Source organism: Mustela lutreola, chromosome 3 (genome assembly GCF_030435805.1).
Source record: "Mustela lutreola isolate mMusLut2 chromosome 3, mMusLut2.pri, whole genome shotgun sequence".
Lineage (NCBI taxonomy): Eukaryota > Metazoa > Chordata > Mammalia > Carnivora > Mustelidae > Mustela > Mustela lutreola.
In genome coordinates, this window is record NC_081292.1 from 144653439 (window position 1) to 144675437 (window position 21999).

General features: G+C 38.7%; 1 protein-coding gene across 1 annotated transcript in view; it reads right to left on the reverse strand.

Annotated features, from left to right (window-relative positions):
• Window positions 1-21999, reverse strand: part of LOC131827937 (myosin-IIIb-like) — a 149061-nt gene that overhangs the window by 81856 nt on the left and 45206 nt on the right. The window contains exons 6-7 of the mRNA XM_059168873.1: window positions 4949-5009; window positions 3947-4046 (exon numbers count right to left, since the gene is read on the reverse strand). Of these exons, the coding sequence (XP_059024856.1) occupies window positions 3947-4046; window positions 4949-5009 (161 nt within the window). The remainder of the gene's footprint in view (window positions 1-3946; window positions 4047-4948; window positions 5010-21999) is intronic.

Here is a 21999-nt window from a genome sequence, read left to right on the forward strand (position 1 = left end):
GATCACAATATTCTCGTTCAGTCTTTCATAGAAATATAGGTTGAAACAATGGGTAATTCAAGGCAAAAAATTAAACGCAAAAGTATAACTTGCTGAAATGTTTCTTACAGAATATACTCTTGTTTCTGCAGCTGATAACCTTGAAAACATATAATTGGAGAGCTTCTGCTCTTTGATCCATCTTTGCTACTTTCTACATAATGCATTTTCCTGCCTAAACCTTTTTCTTTCCCCCACTCAAAACAACAGCAACAAAATAAAACAGGTTGGATAACTTTAACCTGATCTAGTGGTATACTATCCTATATGGGGGTGACTTAGAGACATTAATTTTATTCCAGGATTATTAGAAACACATTTTAAAATTTTTCTCTGCCTCATTCAAGAGCTTCATTACATTCTTGCTTCCATTATATTTCATCATGGCTTTGGATGCTCAAGAATTCAGTTAGAAGATGTAGGCTAGGGGCACCTGGGTGGCTCAGTGGGTTAAGCCTCTGCCTTCAGCTTAGGTCATGATCCCAGGGTCCTGGGATCAAGCCCTGCATCGGGCTCTCTGCTCAGCAGGGAGCCTGCTTCCTCCTCTCTCTGCCTGCCTCTTTGCCTACTTGTGATCTCTGTCTGTCAAATAAATAAATAAAATCTTAAAAAAAAAAAAAAAAAAGATGTAGGCTAGGCTGTGAGGAGAGAATACAGAATTGAAAAGATAAAATCCCAGAGAGTTTAAAATCTAGTAGATGAATGAAAATATAATGTAAGGCAGGATGTGATAAGTACTAAAAGAAGAGTCAAGGGAGTCTTGACTCCCTTGAACTATGGGGAATCAAGAATGGAGAGGACCAGGGAGAATGAGTGGCTCAGTCAGTTAAGCATCCTAATCTAACTCTTGATTTTGGCTCAGGTCATGATCTCAGGGTCGTGAGATTGAGCTCTGCATTGGGCTGTGTGCCAGGCATGGAGCATGCTTAAGATTCTCTCTTTCCCTCTTCCTCTGTCTCTCTCTCCCTCTTCCTCTCAACTCATGTTCTTTAAAAAAAAAAAAAAAGAATGGGAAGGACTGAAAGTGAACAGGAAGAAGGATAGATGAGGCAGAGGGCACTGTGTGAGCCATGTCACAGAGGAGAGGAAGGACATACTAGGTATGCTTGGAGAACAGAGAACAGTTTGGATATTCTGAAGCAAAGAATGAGGAAGAAAGATCAGTGGAAGATAGAGCTAGAAAGGAAGTTTAAGACCATACCAGAGATAGCCTTGAATGTCACACCGAGAAATTTAGAGCTGATGCTGAAGCAATGGGGAGCCATGGAGGAATATGGAGGAAGGGAATGTTAGTATCAGAGTATGCTTTAGAAAATCTCCTCAGGGGGTGCCTGGGTGGCTCAGTGGGTTAAGCCTCTGCCTTCAGCTCAGGTCACAGTCTCAGGGTCCTGGGATTGAGCCCCCAATCTGGCTTTCTGCACAGTGGGGAACCTGCTTCCTCCTCTCTCTCTGCCTGCCTCTCTGCCTACTTGTGTTTTCTGTTTGTCAAATAAATAAAAGAAAAAAAAAAAGAAAAAAATCTCCTCAGATATCTGTGCAGAAGATAAGTTGAAGGAGGAAAAGAATGGAAGCAGGAAGACTACTTTGGATGCTATTTACAAGAGTGTAAGGAGAAGTAATGGTGATAGTGGCAAACCCAAGAGAAAACCATCCAGATTGGAGGGAAAAAACAAGTGTGACAGGAAAGTGCATCTGAGCCACTTATAGTAAGTCAGATGTGTAGCTTTTTAGTGAGCTTGACTTTGGAAATACTTCCCTAAAGACCAAGAAAGATGATTATAATCCAACAAATCTCTTTAATAGTTAACTCAAAATACAATATATTTTTACTTCCTATAGACTCCTACCAAAATTTAGTGCCTTACAATAAGAACTGTATTTCTCTGTTTTTCATACTTATAGATTAAATTTGCATTTATATAATATCAATAGCAATGAGTACAACAGCAACAGCTGAAATAATGTACCTTGTCATGAACCAGACACCATGCTGTGCTCTTTGCTTGTACTACCAGCTCATTGGATCCTGAGGATAACCCCTCAGCTATGAATTACCATTTCCTCATTTGATATGTGTAAGTACTGAGATAGGGATTTGTTTCATAACTCAGTTAATACTACACAGGAGACAAGAGATTTGAATGCAGGCAGGTCTCATTCTAGAATCTGTGCCTTTGGCTACTCAATCATACTTAAAATTTTTCTTTTTACATATATTTTAAAATAGAATGTCAAAAGTGAACTAAGATTGGATGGGAGAAATCGAAAACAAACAGCAAGATGGTAAGATTTAAGGCAAAAATACATCAATAATCACATTAAATATAAATGGTCTAAACAATACAATTAAAAGGTAGAGATTGTCTGTTTGGATAGAGACAAATGCCAACCAAATTCTTGCATAATGGATTCTGCTCTACCACACTGTCTTTTCCCTAAATTTCCCTCTTTTTTTGTACTACTCCTATCCCTACCTCATTGTGGCCTTATTCCTGAACACCATCTGGCTGTGTGGGAACACTGAACACCGTGGGGCTAATATTCCCTTTGATAGATTTATCATTTTCTGCATACCCATTTAAAAGGCTCTGCTATAGTACACTCATCCTCTCTTGTCTCTCTCCAAGAGCCTAAGTTCCATATAGACTGAAGTCCTAACACACTTATTGTACATTCTTCACTTCATATTGTACTACTTTGTTACTAAAAAACAAGCTAAGAAGAAATTTGGAGAGACCTGAGAATTTATTGGATATTCCAGAAAAATAGGTGAAGTCAATACTGAGTGTAATGTCAGTATTTTAAGCTGAAAAAGTTTCTTTCTTTGGAAGATCCACATTGCTCTTAGTATCTTCTGGTTCTTAAGTATTTCTTACAATAATGCTTCTATTTTATCTTCCAGAAGTACACATAAACCACACATTATAGCCACACATAAACCCCAAACTAACTTTCACCATATTCTGAAGCAAAAAATTTAGAAAGGGGGCCATAAATTGCTATTTCCCAAAGGAGTGTGGCAAGATGTGTGTACTCTTGCTGAAAGAATTGCCAAATGTATTGCCAAAAGAGCAGAACTACTCTCTAAATCCATATTCTTTACAAGCCCTAGATTTTGACCCAAAATGATCTGTTCCACTGGACGCTGACCAGTTGTCTGTGTTTCCTTTGACAAAATGAAATTGCGAGGCAGTTTCCTAATTTGAGGCTCTTAACAGGTTAAGGGAAATAATGGTCTTTGATATTCTCTTTCTTCCCTCAGAGAAGTAAACTTGAGTGGCATGAGGAGGCAGTAAATGGGTACCTTTATTTTTATTTTTATTTTTTTAAGATTTTATTTATTTATTTGACAGAGAGAAGGAGAGCACAAGCAGATGGGGTGGAAGGCAGAAGCAGAAGAAGATTCCCTGCTCACTCGGCAGGGATCCTGATGCAGGGCTTGATCCCAGAACTCTGGGTCCATGACCTAGGCCAAAGGCAATCTCCCAACCAAGCCATCCAGGCTCTCTATGGCTATTTTTTTTAATAGATTTTATTTATTTATTTGACAGAGAGAGAGAAATCACGAGTAGGCAGAGAGTTAGGCGGGTGGGGGGAGGCAGGGGGGAACAGGCTCCCCCCTGAGCAGAGAGCCTGCTGCGGGGCTCAACCCCAGGTCATGAGATCATGAGATCATGACCTGAGCTGAAGGCAGAGGTCCAACCCACTGAGCCACCCAGGTGTCCCATGGCTACTTTTAATACATGTTTTGCTTCCAGCCTTAAAGGCTGCACAAACCTGAATTTTTCGCTAACATTAAGTCATATTACTGAGTCCTACTTTTTAGATAGTCCTGCCTAACCAACTCATCAAAAAATACACAAGTATGCAAAAGGGAGAAGCAGCATGCAATTCAAAATGTTCTTACCAAGCTTTGTAGGGGCTCCTTTTGAGGGACTTGGTCCTGGGCAACCTGGGGCAGCATGGCATGTCCGTGAAGATAGCAGATCAGTCCCAGAAATGGAGTGCTTCGCAAAGAAGAAGAAGCAGCATCAAGGACATAGCTTCCATTTAACTAAGGGACCTTTAACCCTGATGATATGTGGAAAAAGCTAAGTATATTTGGGTCATGTGAGTTGCCCCTGTCTTGCATGAGAATTGAGTGGAGGTCCTCTCCTTGGGACAATTAGTAGCAGAGTCTCAGCACCTTTTGCTTAATTCATTTATTTCTTCCCCTGAACAAGTCAACTTAGCCCTCTCTTAAATTAATTATAGTCCAGAATATAAAAAACAGCTATGTGCTGATTTTCTCCTATACTTAATTTTTATCCCTAAGAAAGAAAAAAGAAAACCTATAGGAAGGTATTAATCTACTTAACATTTCTAAGTACATCATCCAAAGGATTTTGTTTTTTTAATCTTACATATGCTCAGCAGAGTTACTGGCAAAAACTGTACATTTTCTTCATTTCATCCTTTCAACATCAAATAGTAGGCAGCAAAAATTGGATCAGACTTCAAAGCCTGCTGTGGGCTCCAAGTCACAGAGAGACGCCTCCATTTCACATATTGAATTCGAGCAGGATATCAAAGTGCTACCAAAGAACCTCGGGTCCTTACTCAAAAAGAGGCTCTAACATCTGTAGAGAGTGGAGTGCACAGACAAATCACCTCAGGGAGCAGCTAGCATTTATTCTCAGCAGCAAATTTCCAGGCTTTTGATTCTCTCTTCACTGTACCTCCCTGTCTCTCTGCTGAACCAAAGTTCTTTAGCAAGCTGGGCTTTTGTCTCAAAGACTTCAAAATATGACTAACAGTTTCATGTTTGGATGACCTGACCAAGCAGCCACAGACAGGCTTCACAACCATCGACTTGGACAAGTCTGAAATAAAGATACACGGTCATTTTGGAATCAAGGTGTCCAGCTACCTTATTTGAATGTCCTGCGGAGACATCACACCCTTTTGGAGAACACTGGGTTTGTGGATGCCTAAAAAGAAAAATAATCATTTTTAAATGACCTGAAATCATGTTTTAAGAACTTAAAGAGGATTGCTTTCCTCCAAAGAGGTATCAGAACATACTATGTTCCCATTATTTTCCATTCTGGTCCTCAATTAAAAGGACATGGTCAACTGAAGAAAATGCATCCTACTAAGTATTACTGCTATAGTCCTAGTCAGCCTGAGGTTCTAAGACTGTAGTAGCTGCCCTTTTTAAAGTTGTATGATACAATTTAGTTCACTATTGGGCTTTCACAGACTTTACCAAGAAGTCAACAAAACTGATGCTAAGTTTGTACTTCCCAGCCAGCACACTGTAATCAAATTGTTAGATAATTCAAAATAAATTCTGTAGTCAAATAAGTATGGGAAATACTGAGTTGTACAGTTAAGAGGCTTTCTCAGTTCAGGAATAATCTTTTACTATCACGACATTCATTTATGGATTCCTAAAGGCAGGGTTGGAGGGTGGGTGTAGTTTCTCAAACTAATTTGATCAAGCAACTTAAAAAATGATAATCTACAAACACCTATTAAAATACTAATGTTTTATGGAATAAAGTTTGGAAAAATCAATTGTACTGTATAAAAGTGTGGTAATTATTACTCACTGTTAAAATATGAGCTGGCCCTTTCAGATAGAACCCAGCAGAGTGCAAAGCACTGACTAGGGGAAAAGAAATCTGGGTTCTAATTCCTGTGTCAAGATCCCTGGTATCTCTCTCTCTCTCTCTCTCTCTCTCACACACACACACACACACAGACTGGGGATATTTCTACAGTATTCTGGTTTCTAATTTTCATCATCTGTAAAATGAAGGGATTGAGATAAACCATTCCTAAGGTATCTTCTAGTTCTATATTAAAAATTGTATTCTCTATTGAAACTGATAAATTCATTTTCTGTATTTTCTATGAACAGTTCATGGATAATACCTTCAAAATACATCCATATGGAGAGTATAAGCAATATATCATTTAAAAAATATCACATCATGGGACGCCTGGGTGGCTCAGTTGGTTAAGCAGCTGCTTTCGGCTCGGGTCATGATCCCAGCATCCTGGGATCGAGTCCCGCATCGGGCTCCTTGCTCGGCAGGGAGTCTGCTTCTCCCTCTGCCTCTGCCTGCCATTCTGTCTGCCTGTGTTCGCTCTCTCTCCCTCTCTCTCTCTCTGACAAATAAATAAATAAATCTTTAAAAAAAATATATCACATCAGTACCTGGAAACAGGAGACTATAATGATGCACTTATTTGTGTACATATTTGTTTATCATATGTCTCCCACTATGGAATGTACATTCCAAGAAGGCAGGGATCGGAGCTGCTTTATTCTATACTCTCCATCAGCACCTAACCCTAGGAGCTGGTATGTTGCAAAGTGCTCAATAAATATTTGAAGTTGAATGAATAAAAGAATGATTAGTAGATCCTCAAATATGAAGATCAGCAAGAATACCCTTAACATTAAATAAATGAGCTTTTATTTATTTTTGTATTTATCCCCCTCCCTTTTTAAATTGACATATAACGTATTGTTTCAGGGGTATAGGTCTGTGAATCATCAGTCTTACACAATTCACAACACTCACCATAGCACATAATGAGCTTTTAAATAACACTTCATATTTTAAAAAATGCTTTTATAATCTAATGAGAATTTCACAACCATTTGAGCTAAGTGCTTTAATTGTTCCTATTATATAGATGAAGAAACTGTAGTTCAGAGAGAGTAAGGAACTTGGCTAGGGACCGGGTTACTACCTGGCAGAGCTAAAACACTGACCCCTTTTGGTCTGACTTCAAATCCTTTGTCCTCCTCTGAAACTTGACACCCTCTATACCTTTTGGTTTCTGTGCATCAGACCAAGGAACTCATTCCTGTCAGCCTAGGCAAGTCCCAATGGTTCTGGGACACCTAAATGACAGATGGACTCTGAGGTCCTCGAGGAGTGAGTCCTGGAAAGGTTTGAAGACAATCGAAGGAAGAGAGGTTAGCTGTCACATTACTATGGGCTTTCTAATTTCTACCCTACAAGCCCTAACATGGAAATGAAACCTCTTAAGAACTCTGCTCACTTGTATGGCTTTGTAGGATCCAAAAGCCAGGGGCAGACATCTTCCAACTCTCCGCTGAGGGTCAGCTCAGCAGTCTGAGCCCCTCCTCGTTCAAGCCCTTGGGAGAATCTAAGGCAGCTCAATACAACGTTTATATGTATTACTTTGGTTTTATAAAAGCAAGGATGGGATGGGTAGTAATGATAGGCAAACAGATTAGAAAACACCTGATTTAAGCAAATACTTGACTAAAGCAGATTTCTTTTTTTTTTTTTTAAGATTTATTTATTTATTTATTCGACAGGCATAGATCACAAGTAGGCAGAGAGGCAGGCAGAGAGAGAGAGAGGTGGAAGCAGGCTCCCTGCTGAGCAGAGAGCCCAACACGGGGCCTGATGCCAGGATGCCGGGATCACGACCCGAGCCGAAGGCAGAGGCCCCAACCCATTGAGCCACCCAGATGCCCAAACTAAAGCAGATTTCTTTCTCAAGAGGCTTTCCAGAACCTTTAGCTTAATGCCATGCACAGTGAAACTCCACCAGTAGAAAACAACACACAGCATTTCCCAGATGTAATCTTAGAGTGGCACCCTTCTCCCAGGGAATATGTTGGGGGCCTACTGGTTCCTATAACATGCCTTAGGAAATTCTAATCTGAGCAGCCCTTATTTGAAACAAATCCCAATCTGCTATTATGGGCCACCTAGGTAGTTAAGCCTGTTGTGTCTGCCTTGGCTCAGGTTGTGATCCTAGGATCCTGGGATTGAGCCCCTCATCAGGCTCCCTGCTCAGAGGGAGTCTATTTCTCCCTCTCCCTCTGAACCTCCCCCTGCTCGTGCATGTACTCTCTCTCTCAAATAAATAAAATCTTTTTAAAAAATAAAATAAAAAATGGTATAGTTTTCTTCAAAAGTCTAACTGCCTCAACTCCTTTGCAGCAATTTATCTGATATTTTGTCATCTGCTTCAAGGACTTGAGACTGGCAGTCAATGATAATGCTCCATAAGCTGTCACTTAATGAAATAAGTAACAAGCACAATAATAAGGAAAATCACAATAATAAAAAATAACCAATGCTTATTGTATGCATATATCTCACCAGGCATCGGTCAAAGAATGGATACATGGTCATTTCATATAACACTTCTAACAGCCATGTGAATTGGTTATATTTTTATACCCATTTTACAGGTGAGGGAATCAAGGATCAAGAAACTAATGACTTGGTTCATATCATAACTAGTGCATAAATAGTGCACCACAATTTGACAAAGTACAACATCCATTCATAACAAAAACCTCAACAAATTAGGTTGAGAGGGAACATACATCAACATAATACAGGTTATACATATGAAGAACCCACAGCTAGTACCATCCTCAATGGGCGAAAAACTGAGAGCTTTCACCTAAGGTCATGAACAAGACATGGATGTTCACTCTCACCACTTGAATTCAACATACTACTAGAAATCCTAGCCATTGCAATCAGTCAACAAAGAAATAAAAGGTATCCAAATTGGAAAGGAAGAAGTAAAACTTTTCATTATTTGCAGATTACATGATACTATATATAGAAAGCCTGAAAGATTCTTAAAAACAAAACAAAACAAAAAAAAAACAAAACACCTGCTAGCACTGATAAACTCAGTAAAGTCACAGGATACAAAATCAATGTTCAGAAATCTGTGACACCTCTATACACCACTAATGAAGCAGCAGAAAGAGAAATTAAGAAACCAATCCCATTTACAATTGTACCAAAAATAATGATACCTAGGAATAAACTTAACGAAAGAGGTAAAAGACCTATACTCTGAAAACTATAAAACACTGATGAAAGAAAGTGAAGATGACAAAAGAAATGGAAAGACATTTCTATGCCCATGGATTGGAAGAGCAAATATTGTTAAAGTCTCTATACTACACAAAGAAACTATACATTTAATTCAATTCCTATCAAAATGCCAACAACATTTTCCACACAACTAGACCAAATAATCTAAAATTTATATGGAACCCCAAAAGACCCTGAATAGCCAAAGCAATCTTGAACAAGAAAAGCGAAGGTGGAGACATCACAATTCTGGATTTCAAGTTATATTACAAAGCTATAGTGATTGAAACAGTATGATACAGGAATAAAAACAGACATGGAGACCAATGGAACAGAGTAGAAAACCCAGAAATGAACCCATAACTATCTGATCAATTAATCTTTGACAAAGAAGGAAAGAGTATCCAACAGAAAAAGGACAATTTCTTCAACAAATGGTGTTGAGAAAACTGGACAGTAACATGTGGAAAAGAAACTGGACCACTTTCTTACACCATAAACAAAAATAAATTCAAAGTGGGTTAAAGACCTAATTGTAAGACTTGAAACCATAAAAGTCCTGGAAGAGAACACAGGCAGTAACCTTTTTTGACACTGGGCATAGCAACTTTTTTCTAGATATGTCTCCTAAGGCAAAAGAAATGAAATAAAAAATAAACTACTGTGACTACATCAAAATAAAATTCTTCTGCCCAGCAAAGGAAACAATCAATAAAACTAAAAGGCAACTTACAGAATGGGAGACTATATCTACAAATGACATGTCCAATAAAAGATTAGTATCCAAAATATACAAAGAAGTTATACAACTCAACACTCAAAAAACAAATAATCCAATTAAAAATGGGCAAAAGACATGAACTGACATTTCTCCAAAGAAGACATCCAGGTAGCCAGCAGACACATGGAAAGATGTTCATTATCATTTAACATCAGGGAAATGCAAATCAAAACTACAATGAGATATCATCTCACACCTGTCAGAATGGCTAAAATCAAAAACAAGAAATAGCAAGTGTTGGCAAGGATGTGGAGAAAGAGGATCTCTCCTGTACTATTGGTGGGAATGCAACCTGGTACAGCCACAGTGGAAAACAGTATGAAGGCTCCTCAGAAAGTTAAAAATAGAACTACTCTACAATCTAGCAATTACACTACTGGGTATTTGCCCCCAAAATACATAAACAACAATTCAAAGGGATACATGCATCCCTATCTTTATCGCAACTTTATTTATAATAGTGAAATTATGGATGCACTTGTTCATCAACACATAAATGGATAAAGACAATTTGGTGTCTATACATAATGGGCTATTACTCAGCTATAAAGAAGAATGAAACTTTGCCATTTGCAAGGACGTGGATGGAACTAAAGAGTATATACTAAGCAACCTAAGTCAGAGAAAGAAATACCATATGATTTCAGTCACATGAAGAATTTAAGAAATAAAATAAATGAGCAAAGGAAAAAAAAAAGAGGGAGAGAGAGAAGAAACAGACTCTTAACTATAGAGAACAAACTGATAGTTACCAGAGGGGAGGTGGGTGGGGGGATGGGTTAAAGAGGTGATGGGATTAAGGAGGGCACTTGTCCTAATGAGCACAGGTGATGTATGGAATTGTTGAATTAAAATATTGTACGCCTGAAACTAAAACAACACTGTATTTTAACTAACCAGAATTAAACTAAAAACGTTAAAAAACAGCACAGCATAAAACCTGCTGACATAGAAAAAGAGATTCCAAAGGGAAATTATTGAATTAGGCAAGGATTATCAAGAGCTCATTAGACCTTCTGAGAAATGCTTGATAGTTAATGGGACAGTCCTATGCTGCCAAAGCACCTCCACACTGAGTCCGAAGATTAATTGGTCAGGAGAGCAAGGTAAGGGTACATCTTAATCCAGCACTAGTTTTAGCACCACTAATGCCTAGACAACATTGTCTTGTGGTGTGAGGCAATGTGAAGTATTTGACAATTATATTTTTTGTTTCAGTCAAAAACATTTAACTTGAATGTAATCAAAGCTTTCAATCTTCCAGTTTACCTAGAACACAGGGTATCTAGGGATACGCTAAGACCACAAAGAATCAAACAAATAGAGAAGGTGAGCTATAATTAGCTCAGTCTCTTAAAAAGTCAATGTGATGAGAAAGTGAGTATTCTCTATTAAATGAGATTTAGGGACATAACAACTCAATGCAAGGTAATGACCTGAACAGGATCCTGGCCTGGACAAAGAGGTGTAGGGGACATTTTCAGGACAGCTGGAAATTTGACAATGAATGGGCATTAGATGATATTAAGGAATTATTCATTTTTATTTATTTCATTTTTTTAAGGAGGCTCCATGCCCAATGTGGGACTTGAATTCACAACCCCCACGAACAAGAGTTGCGTGTTCTACTGACTGAGCCAGTCAGGTGCCCCAGGACTTAATCATTTTTAAAGTGTGAGATTATTTTGAATCTGTAGGAAAACTAAAAAATACAATACTATCCTCAGCCTCCATTAGGAATCACATGCTAAACAGCAGAATTAGTGACTATGTCTATCTATCTATTTATATGTAGATAGACATATATCTACCTACATATGATGCTCTGCATATTCCAAGGGCTCCTCTAGCCTCTCAGAATCCATGACTAACGTCTTAAGCAGATTGCCTCCAGGGCTTAGCCCCTCTGCTGCTTTGCTGCCATCAGTTCACTCAGCTGTGTGTTCTTGGGGAGACAGAAAAAATCTCACTCCTCAATGACAGTGCTTCTGCTGGGCATCTTCCCTGGAAAAGTCCCCCCAAACAAAACTCACATAGAATTCTTTCTTAAAGAATGTGACTGGATGAGAAGTCAGGCGCCGGCTGGCTCAAGGGAGTGGGGCTGCTGAGAATGCCCTACCATTTCTCTTCTACAGCAAGGATGCATGAGGCCAGCTGGCTTTGTCATGCTGGGCTGGCAGCATTCAGTGAAGTCACCACGCTCCCAAACTGGGTCTCTGCTTTCATAGGCTCCAAAATTCAGTCTGCCAGTTCTCTGAGAGGTGATGATTTTTTTAGAGTGGAGTTGTATGAGTTGTATTAACCAAACTCAGAAGAGTCATGTTTGGAAAGTAGAATGCCAGCGTGTGATTTTACAGTGTGTGGTATAATCTGGACCATACTCTCCCCTTCACTAGTTGGCTGAAATAATCTGGAGACAGATTTATGCATTAGAATTAAAAAAAAGGAAGCAGAGTACTCTTTGAGCACTGATCAATTAATCTAGTCTTGTAACTGACCTTTTTTCTACTTTTGGGTTAGAATCAGTAACTTTTTTCCTGGGTGGGAGTAGAGACACACTAGTCACACTCTGACCCTCTATTTTATAAACTTCATTTACATTTCTTTTTGCAATTTTTATTAACGTTGGTGAAATCTGCAAGATTATGTCTTACTTTTATCAATTATAATTTAGAATGGCTGGTAGACAAATGAAAAAATCCATTAGTCGTTCATACTTGAAAGCACATTCTAATTTCAAAACAGGATAGGTCGCTGCTAATTCATTGTGGGTTGATTTCTGTTAGCTTCCTGCTGTCTCTAGATTTGGGAGTAGTTCTCATCGTAAATTCGTGTCATCCATGACAGCCCTGGGAGAAAGGCTAATCAGCATAACCAAGCAAATTTGTTCCTGCTTCTTTGATAGCCCTGAAAAAAGAATCTGTTGTATATGGAGCTCTTAATAAGAAGAGGCCAATTTTTTGTTCCCAAGCAGCAGCAGCCAATCCACCCTCCAGAATATATGCTCAGACCAAGATATTTTAATATTGTAAGATCCGCATGAATCTTGAGGGAGGCACATTTCAGACAAATAAGTCGTGGAAATTACCATGAAGGATAATAGAAAACATAAACATCTTTGCAAATGGTTTCAATTAAGTTCAAGGTAAGGTAAATAAAGACATTTAAAACATGACATCAGAGCGAAGGACACTGTCCTTTGTAAAAGATCCTGTGCTGACCTGAGTGTTAACAGGACTTCGATACAAAGTGGCCACAGATCGAACCTCAACTGGCCACTCTAGCATTCTTATTTAGTTCTTACATGGCACCTGAACATTGTGAGGGTTGTGGGTGTACTAGATCCAAATCTCCCCGTATTGTCACCGTGCATCTACTCCTCCCAAATCTGCGTCAGCTAGATATTCACTGTATATTCTCCTTACTGCTTGTATTTATTTAAACAGCTCTGAAGACACAGAGGATTGGAAGACAAAATGTTTTACAAAGAACACAAATTATCACATTAAGTTTAAAGGTACCCAGAATGTGTAAGATAATGCATATTGTATTATAAAACTTAAAAAGCTAGGATTTCTAGAATGCTTTTGTGTTGTTTGTTTAAGATTTATTTACCTAGTTGAGAGAGATAGAGGAGGGAAGGGGCAGAAGGAGAGAGAAACATTAGCAGACTCTGTGCTGAATGCAGAGCCTGATGTGGGGCTCCATCCCACAACCCTGAGATAACAACCTGAGCTGAAACCCAGAGTCAGATGCTTAACAGACTGAGCAACCCAGGAGCCCCTACAATGCTTTTGTTTGCTCTTCACCACCATCACAACACATCAGCATTTGCCAAGCCCCCACTGAACCTCCTCAGGGCTGTAGTCATACTTCTGTGCTTTTTCCTGGAATCATGTCTCCTGTCTGGCCATTGCACCTTCACACTTTAGCTTGGATGTCCACTCCTGAGAAGAGCCTTTTCTGCCCACCCTGGCCACCTCTTCCACTCTGGGCCGAGTTGGAGCCTCCCGGTACATTCCACAATCTACTGAGCACAACCACACTGAAAACTTGGTGCAGTAACTAACTCATCTGCTGCCACATCCTGACCAATGAAAAGGGTCTGCAGATCAACTACTGACTGTCAGCTTTATCACATTCTGATTAAGGGAGGGAGAGCAAAGAACAAGCACTTGGTTTTTGAGATAGCAGAGGTGTTCCTATTGCTGTGTTCATCAGTTTTGTCTTTTCTTCTTTATATTTTAGTACTGAAAATGCTCCAAATTCCCAAAAGGTCTGAATATTCACCCATCACTAATCAATGAAAGTGGAGTAATCTTTGACTTTCTCCCCAAAGTAAACGACTAAAAGAACGGGTGGCAAAATGTTTCCTTTTTCTTTCTCTGATTTAAAAAGGTTTTTTTTCTGATAAAAAAAGTCATGTATTTATTGTTGTACTATCTAAAATAGATACTCAAGGAGAAGAAAATTAAGCTCAGGGATGTTTCCCATATACAGGTATAACTCCTGTTAATATCTTGCTATGTATCTTTTCAATTGTTTTTCTATGCATATAATATACATTTTAAAAAACAAAGGCTTATGATATGTTTGCCATTTTAACTTCCATTTGGTAGTTACAAGCATCTTTTGATGTCTTTTGTGTAATATGCACATATGTAAATATGCATGTAAGTCATATTTATGGCTTTATAGTATTATATTGGGCAATTATCATAAATGATTCAATTAATCTCTTATTTTTAGAAATTTGCTTCTAATTTATGATATTATCAATAATGGATCGTGAATTATTCTGTGCATATAATTATGAATACTCATGTAATTATTTTCTTGGATGAATCTTAATTGATGCAGTTGGGTCAAAGGGTAAATAAATTCTTTACCTGTTTGTTTTTTTAAAAGATTTTATTTATTTATTGGACAGACAGGGATCATAAGTAGGCAGAGAAGCAGGCAGAGAGAGAGAGAGAAGGAAGCAGACTCTCCACAGAGCAGAGAGCCCAATCAATGTAGGGCTCGATCCCAGGACCCGGGGATCATGACCTGAGCCGAAGGCAGAGGCTCTAACCCACTGAGCCACCCAGGCACCCCTTCTTTACCTGTTTTAAAACTTTTGAATTATATGACCAAAATCTTCTCTAAAAGGCAACAATAGCTAACATTCATACTTGAAAACTATGAAAGGACCCACTTCCCATATATCATCAATACTGGGGATTATCAGTCTTTTTAATCTTTGCTTACCTCTTTAGCCAAAAAAATCGGGAGGTGTACCTCATTATTAGTTTAACTGGGATACTTTAGGAATTTGTTGATTCTTAAAGAAGGAAAACATTATTCTTGGGCTTTGGTATATAACATGAAGGAAACACAAAGAATACAGAAGAAGTGAAAACAAAGAACAATCATACAAAAATAAGATCACCAGTATTGCAGGGAAGAAGGGAAACAAAAAAGAATGATCACAGCTTTTGTATTGTTTTTCATTAGGTTTGGCTACTTGGTAGCTTTCATAAAGATTTTGAAGGCATGCCCTGTATCTCAGTATCCCAACCGGTATCACCGCTGAATAAGTTGAATATGTAAGTTACTTAAATAGATCGGTATTTGTTTGTTCTTAGACACATAATTATGTTAAGTTTTAGAATATGGCTCAAGGACAAATTCATCAAAAGGACTAAAAAAACCTGATACATGTTTCATAATGCCACTGCTCGAAGTTAGCACTACTAGTTAGATGTATGTACTTATGCTAATTTCTCAAGTCACACTGAGTCCTTTAAATTTGATATGTTTGCCTCATTGCTTTGCCCCAACCATAAGCCCAGACAGCCTTAATTTGCCAGTTCTTGTATTCTTATTTCTTTTTTTTCTCCTTTACTACTTTATGGCAGGCAGCTGTCATGCCTTTTTTCATTCTGCTGAGAATGCTTCCCTTATTGGAAAAAAGGACATTGAACTAAGAGCCCTTAAAATAACCCATACTTAAAGTAACCCATAAAACTTACTTCAGTTCTTTGTCAGCAACCAAGGGAGCTAAGAGAAAACCGGCCTCAGACCCAGGGATGGGATTCAGATGCTGTAGTGAGGAGGAACACTGTGACCTGAAGAAATGCAGCCATGGGCTGAACACACTTTACCGTGCTGAGACTCTGACCGGATCATCTTGTTTAATCCTCGTGTCAGGGCCAGCAGCCTAGGTCCTACTAGGGTCCCCTCTTCACAGATGAAGCTTGGGTTGATTGAATAATCTGCACAGGTGGCATCCAGACATCCTGTTCCAAACTCAAATCAGCAGCCTCCAGGACCTATTTTTTTTTTTTTTTAATTGGACTCTTTCAGATAGTCCCACAATCATATTTAGGATATCAAATGTTGCTTAGAGTGACTAATATTTAATTCTAGAAAACTTTCCAGGGAGTAGATTAAATTAAGTCCAACTCCATCTAGAGATACAACTTGATCCCTGACCTGCTGATCTTTTATTTACCTTGTATCCATGGATTAACGTTAAGATAATGTACACTGTATCACAGTCAAGATTCTAATTTGGTGGAAAGACTTCTTAAGATTCTGTATAGTTATAAATACAACATACATTACAAGGGCAATAAGAGGTCGTCAATGACCTCCCAGACATCATTCATTCGTTCCACAAATATTTATTGAGTACCTTTGTCTCTTGCTATTATTGGGGCTACTGCAATAACAAGGAAATCTAAGATTCCTACCCTCTTAAGAACCTACATTCAAGTGGGGGAAGCAGACAATGAAAGAAAGAAAGAAGTAAATATGCCAGCACATTAAACAGAAATGCCAAAGAAAATTGAAGCAAGAAAGGGGCATAAGAAGCGTTGGAGGCAGGTCTGCAATTTTAGATTGAATGGCTATAGTAGATGATATCTGAATAAAGCCCTTAATAAATAAATAGGAATTGATGTCTTTGGATATGTTTTCAAGAGAAAGCTCCTATAGGTTAAAAAAATTACATGTTACAGCATGTAGAGGCCAGAAGGCTACTGTAAACACTGGTAATATTTAGCAACACACTTTATGATATATATTTATAATATACATGTACATATTCATGACATATTAGTTCCAGAGCACTTGGGCTGGTGCTAAAACACACCCACCTAATGGTCTATTTTGAATTTTAAGTATATAACAAATAATTTTTTTGGTATAAGTTTTTTCAAATATTTCATGGGGCATACACTAAAAAAAATTTTATATAAAATTCAGATTTAAGTGAACATCCTGCATTTTTATTTGCTAAATATGGCAACTCTAACTCAGGCAAATCAGTACCTCAGGCAAATCAGTACCTTCTTCATCAGGAAAATATGAATAAAAATTCTTGCCAAACTGAAGGTGTTTTTAGGCAGAATGAAATGTAAATATAAGACAAAAGGATTTTAGAAGAATCGGGAGATATATGTATGGTCAGAATTTAGAAACACACACATAGTAAGGTGTTATATTAGTCTTTATAATTCTGTACTTTGGAGAGACAAGTCCCTCAATGGGGAAACTTCAGGCTTGACAGAAGGGAGAAGGATAATGACAGGTATCTGGGGTGGCTTCCTTTCTGGAACCTCTGTCTCTACTTTGGGTGGGGTCACAAGGTGACTTGTGGGTTGAGTTAATTTTGAGTTACAGTTCTAGCACTTTGAAGACTGAATTAGGCCAGGGCACAGACTCATGGAAACAAAGGAAACTTCACACGTTTTCTGTACGTGGCATAACTGAGGCCTGAAAGGCTGACGTGACTTATTCAATTCAAGAAGAGGAAGAGACAAGTCTAACATCCACATCCTTTGCTTGATGCTCTCGTCACCAGTACACTCCCCAAAGAGAATATTTAACCCAGTTTTCCTCTTTGAATTCTGGAAGCAAGGCTCGGCTCAGAGAATGAGAAGCAAAAAATCCTGAAATTAAGTGCATGATGAGCATGGTCTTAATGATAGGCCCAAAGACAGATGAGGGAGGGGGCAGGGGGTGGGGAGGAACAGTTCAGGGAATTAAAATAAAAAACAGGTGAAAAAGCCTCAATAAGAGTGTGGCAGTCAGCAGTGTCACAGTGGGGAAGCTCAAGGACAGACAGCATGCAGGGCAATGCTGTCGTGAAGACACATTTCGGTCTGGATTGAGAGAAAGTGGGATCTAAAGAGAAAGTGGCTGATGAAGTGCCCAGCCAAAGAGCAGGAAGCAGCCTTGACTTGATTTTTTTAAATTTTAACTTTTTATTTTGACTTAATTTCATATTTATAGTAAAGATGAAAGAACAACAGAAGTGATTCTGTATATTCCCGAGCAGATTCTCCAAATATTAGCAATGTACACATTTGCCATATCCTCTCTCCTCTCTTTTCTCTTGGTACATGTATACTGATATCTCATATACACAAAAAAATACATATTTTTTTCTGAACTATTTCAGAGTCAGTTGGATCTGATGTTCTTTTATCCCTAAATACTTCAGTGCATGCTTCTTAAAAGCAAGGGCACTCTCACATATGACCATAGTACAGTAGCCAAAAAATCAAGAAATTAACATTAATACATTCTATCATCCAGTGTATAGAACATTCAGACTTTGCCATCTGTCCCAACATCTTCCTCTACAGAAAAGAAAAATTCTGGACCATACACTATAATCAGTTGTCATGTTTCTCTAGTCTCCTTTCATGTGGAACAGGTTCCTCATCGTCCTTTGTCTTTCATTTGGAAGCCTACAGGTTAGTAATTTTGGAAGAGGTCTGTTTGTTTGTCTGCTGTTTCTCCATGAGATTCAGGTTATGTACATTTGTCAGGAAATCCACAGGAGTGAGGTTGTGTTCTCCTCAGTGCATTGTATCAGGAGGCACATGCTGTTAATTTGTCCAGTTATAGGCGATGCTAACTTTCACCATTCGGCTAAAGCACTGTCTCCCAGATCACCCCCCACCCTACTGTAATTGCTAAGTATCTCATGGAAATTTCCTCAGGGAGTATGTGAAAAGCTTGTTATTCCTTAAACTTTCATCTACAGGTTTTAGCACCCACTGGTGATTCTTGTCTGAAACAATCATTATTTTGGTAGTTGCCAAACAATGATTTTCTGTTTTCATCATTCCTTTTACATTTCTTGTTTCACATTTTATTGCAAAGAAAAGCTTACACTGTTACTCTCTTTCATCCTCCTCCTTTCTCTCCCTTCCTTCCTTCCTTTTTTTCTATCAGTGTGGATTAATGGATTCTTAATTTATTCAATAGATTATAGTCTTTTATTATCATTATTTACTTTGATACTGAAAGTGTCCTCAATTTGGCATTGGCTTAATGAATTAATTTATTTTTTAGAGCAGGAGAGAGCGAGGTAGGAAGGATCAGAAAGAGAATCTTATGCACACTCCATGCAGAGCATGGAGCCAGACATGGTGCTCGATCTCGTAACCCTGACATCATGACATAAACTGAAACCAAGATTCAGACGCTTAACCAACTGAGACACCCAAACACCCTGGCACTGGCTTATTTTTAAAGGGTTAAGAATCACAGGCTTCAAAATGAATGCCCAGAAAAGAATGTAGAACACTAAAAAGTACACAGAGAAAGGTGAGTGCTTCAGAGAGAGTGATAATAACTCCCTCTTTACTATTTGAGTGCTTTTTATGTGTCAGATGAGACGCCACATACTTTATATATGTCATCTCATTGAACTTTCTCGACCTGGTTAGGTAGACATTGTACCATTTTGTCTTCTATTTAAAGATGAGGAAGTGGAGAAAATAAGTTCATCAAGATCTTTCCCTTAGTAGAAGCAGGTCTAGTAGACTGTAGAGAGCCCTTCCTCTCAAGTGCCAGGCAGCCCTACAAAGCGTGGAAATCTTCAGGAAAGGACATAGTCTTAGAAGCAAGTCTGCACTGTTACTGTGGGTAGCTGGACATTTGTTCCAGCATTTATAAGTCATCTAAACTTTCTGCATTTTTACAAATGGGGCATTTGGAACCTGTCTACAAGTCTGTCATCAGTCTAGGAACTTCCCTAACCTGCCCTGTGGCAACCGTCCAACCCTGCCTGCAATCCAGTGAGGAAAGCATAAAGAAAGAGTTCATTTGTGCCAATGTCAACTGACACAGATCCAGAAAAACATGAGTTGGCCTAGTCACCCAGGCAAGCATTCCCATGGGTCAAGACAAGTGAAAGCCAAATTTAGGAAGAGAGGAGAAAGCGAAGGGACCAGCAGAGCAGGGATTCTTAAGAAAGCTGTGTTCATTCCAGTCTTTAGATCCCACATGAAGACAGGGCCGTAGTGTTGCCCTCCTGGCAGGCTAACATACCAGATTCTTCTTCCTACAACAATACCATCCCCTCCACCGCCACCACACCACCACTTTTAATATTAAATTCCACATCCTATGAAAACGCACTTAGGTGAAAGAAGTACGCAGCATGCGAGTGAAACGAATGGAGACAATGGCCGTGCCCGAGATGGAAAAACACAATTGGATCTGAGAATAACATCCTTATGCTCCCAGGAGGAACAAACTAAAAATAAAAGACAACAAGGTGCTTCCTGCCAGTCTGTAAATCCAATAAGCAAAGGAGATGCCTCAACCTGGCGCTGGGTAGTTACCCGTCAGCCTGACTCCCTCCACCCAAGAGCAGCCATGTGGTTCTCAGAGCTAACAGCTGCCAAGCAGAACCCCTCAGATTAACCCATAGGTGGTGTTGAACCACTTCCCATTAAGATATTTGCAAAGCAAACAAAAATGATAGCCCCACTCTGAGTGCTGGGAGACAGCCAGGAGCGCTGGCTGTTCTTGTTGACACAAAGAGCTCTCTGGGGAAGGTCTGGGCCAGAGCGAGGAAGGCCATTCCTGCCTGTGTCTCCAGACTGTGTTGATTTTAGGCCATTAGAATCTTGGTAACAGGGTCTGTTTATTATCTAATTTCCCAATCACAGCAGTCGCTAGAGCCCTGTTTCACCAAAGCTCTCTCTATTCCTGTCTTCCTGACCTACACCATTCAGATGAAAAGAAGAAAATTCATCCCTCCTTCTGTTTTGTCTACTCATCGAGGAGACAAGTCTGAGAAGTCACTGAGATACACACAGAAAAAGTGTGGCATTACTACTGTCAACAGCTTCTGTGTTGAACACTTGCTTAGGTTTCTTCTTAGTTTAAAGTGACTGGGGCAATGCTAACGGGAAATAGAGTGGAATATTTGCACCCTACAGGTAGAAGCCAACTGCCACTGAATTCACAAAACACACTTGAAGCAGAAACGCTGATTATTTTTTCCTTTCAACCCGAAAAAGAAAATGAAATAAAATTAATAAGGTTATGGAAATGTACAATGTTAATCCTTCTACCTGCAGGATTATGGTCTAGGTTTCCTTAACTGTTGATAAAACACTTTTATGCAGAATTCATTTTTACACAAATTTTGTTTCCTACAGTATTTTCAACTTGAGCAAGTTTTCTTTTCTCAAGTTTTTTTTCTTTATTTCAAAGTAAGTTCAACATGAAAAGGTGTTTTTGCCAAAAACTCATTCTGAGCCTGAATTATAAGGGTATGGTTTAGGATATAAGCAAAGTAAATATCAGAGATATACTGAATTTCTAGAAATTCCTACACTCACAAATGGGTAATGTAGAATGGGAACAAGGGGTAATGAAATGGTCAGAAGAATCTGCCTGATTTTGTCATTACTTGAAATTGTCCTTTAGGTGAGAAGCCAGGACTTTAGAGGTGTAGGTATCAACTGTATAAGGAGAGAGAGATTTTGAGAGAGAGAGAGAGAGAAATTGATTTTTTATAAAGACCTATTTGACATTTAAAGTACAAAGTTAAAGAGTAACATTTTAGAACCTTAATACATGATTCAGTTTTAAATGATACTTATCCAAATAAAATTACATGTCATTGGACCAAAGCTCTCTATAAATGTTCAAGTTTTCCAAAGAAAAAGTGAATCCAACTTTGCAGGTCAGCTCTGCAGAGCTCATGCCATCATTTGCTGACAGCATCATTTGCTGATGGCAAATGTGTTCGTGTTTTAACTTCAGCTATACGTAGGATATGGTAAACATACCAAACACTGGTTTTCATGCCAAACTGCGCAAATCATTTCTGAAGATGCTTTATGTTTGTCTAAGATATCAGGTGCAAAACACTGCCTTGAAGTGTGGATCTCATGTATGTGGGGAGGGTGGTCAGAGAACCTATGTCAAAAATGTGTTCTAATATCATTTCTGCTTAAGTTTACTACATCTGGTTTCTAGCAACCCACCCTAATTTTTTAA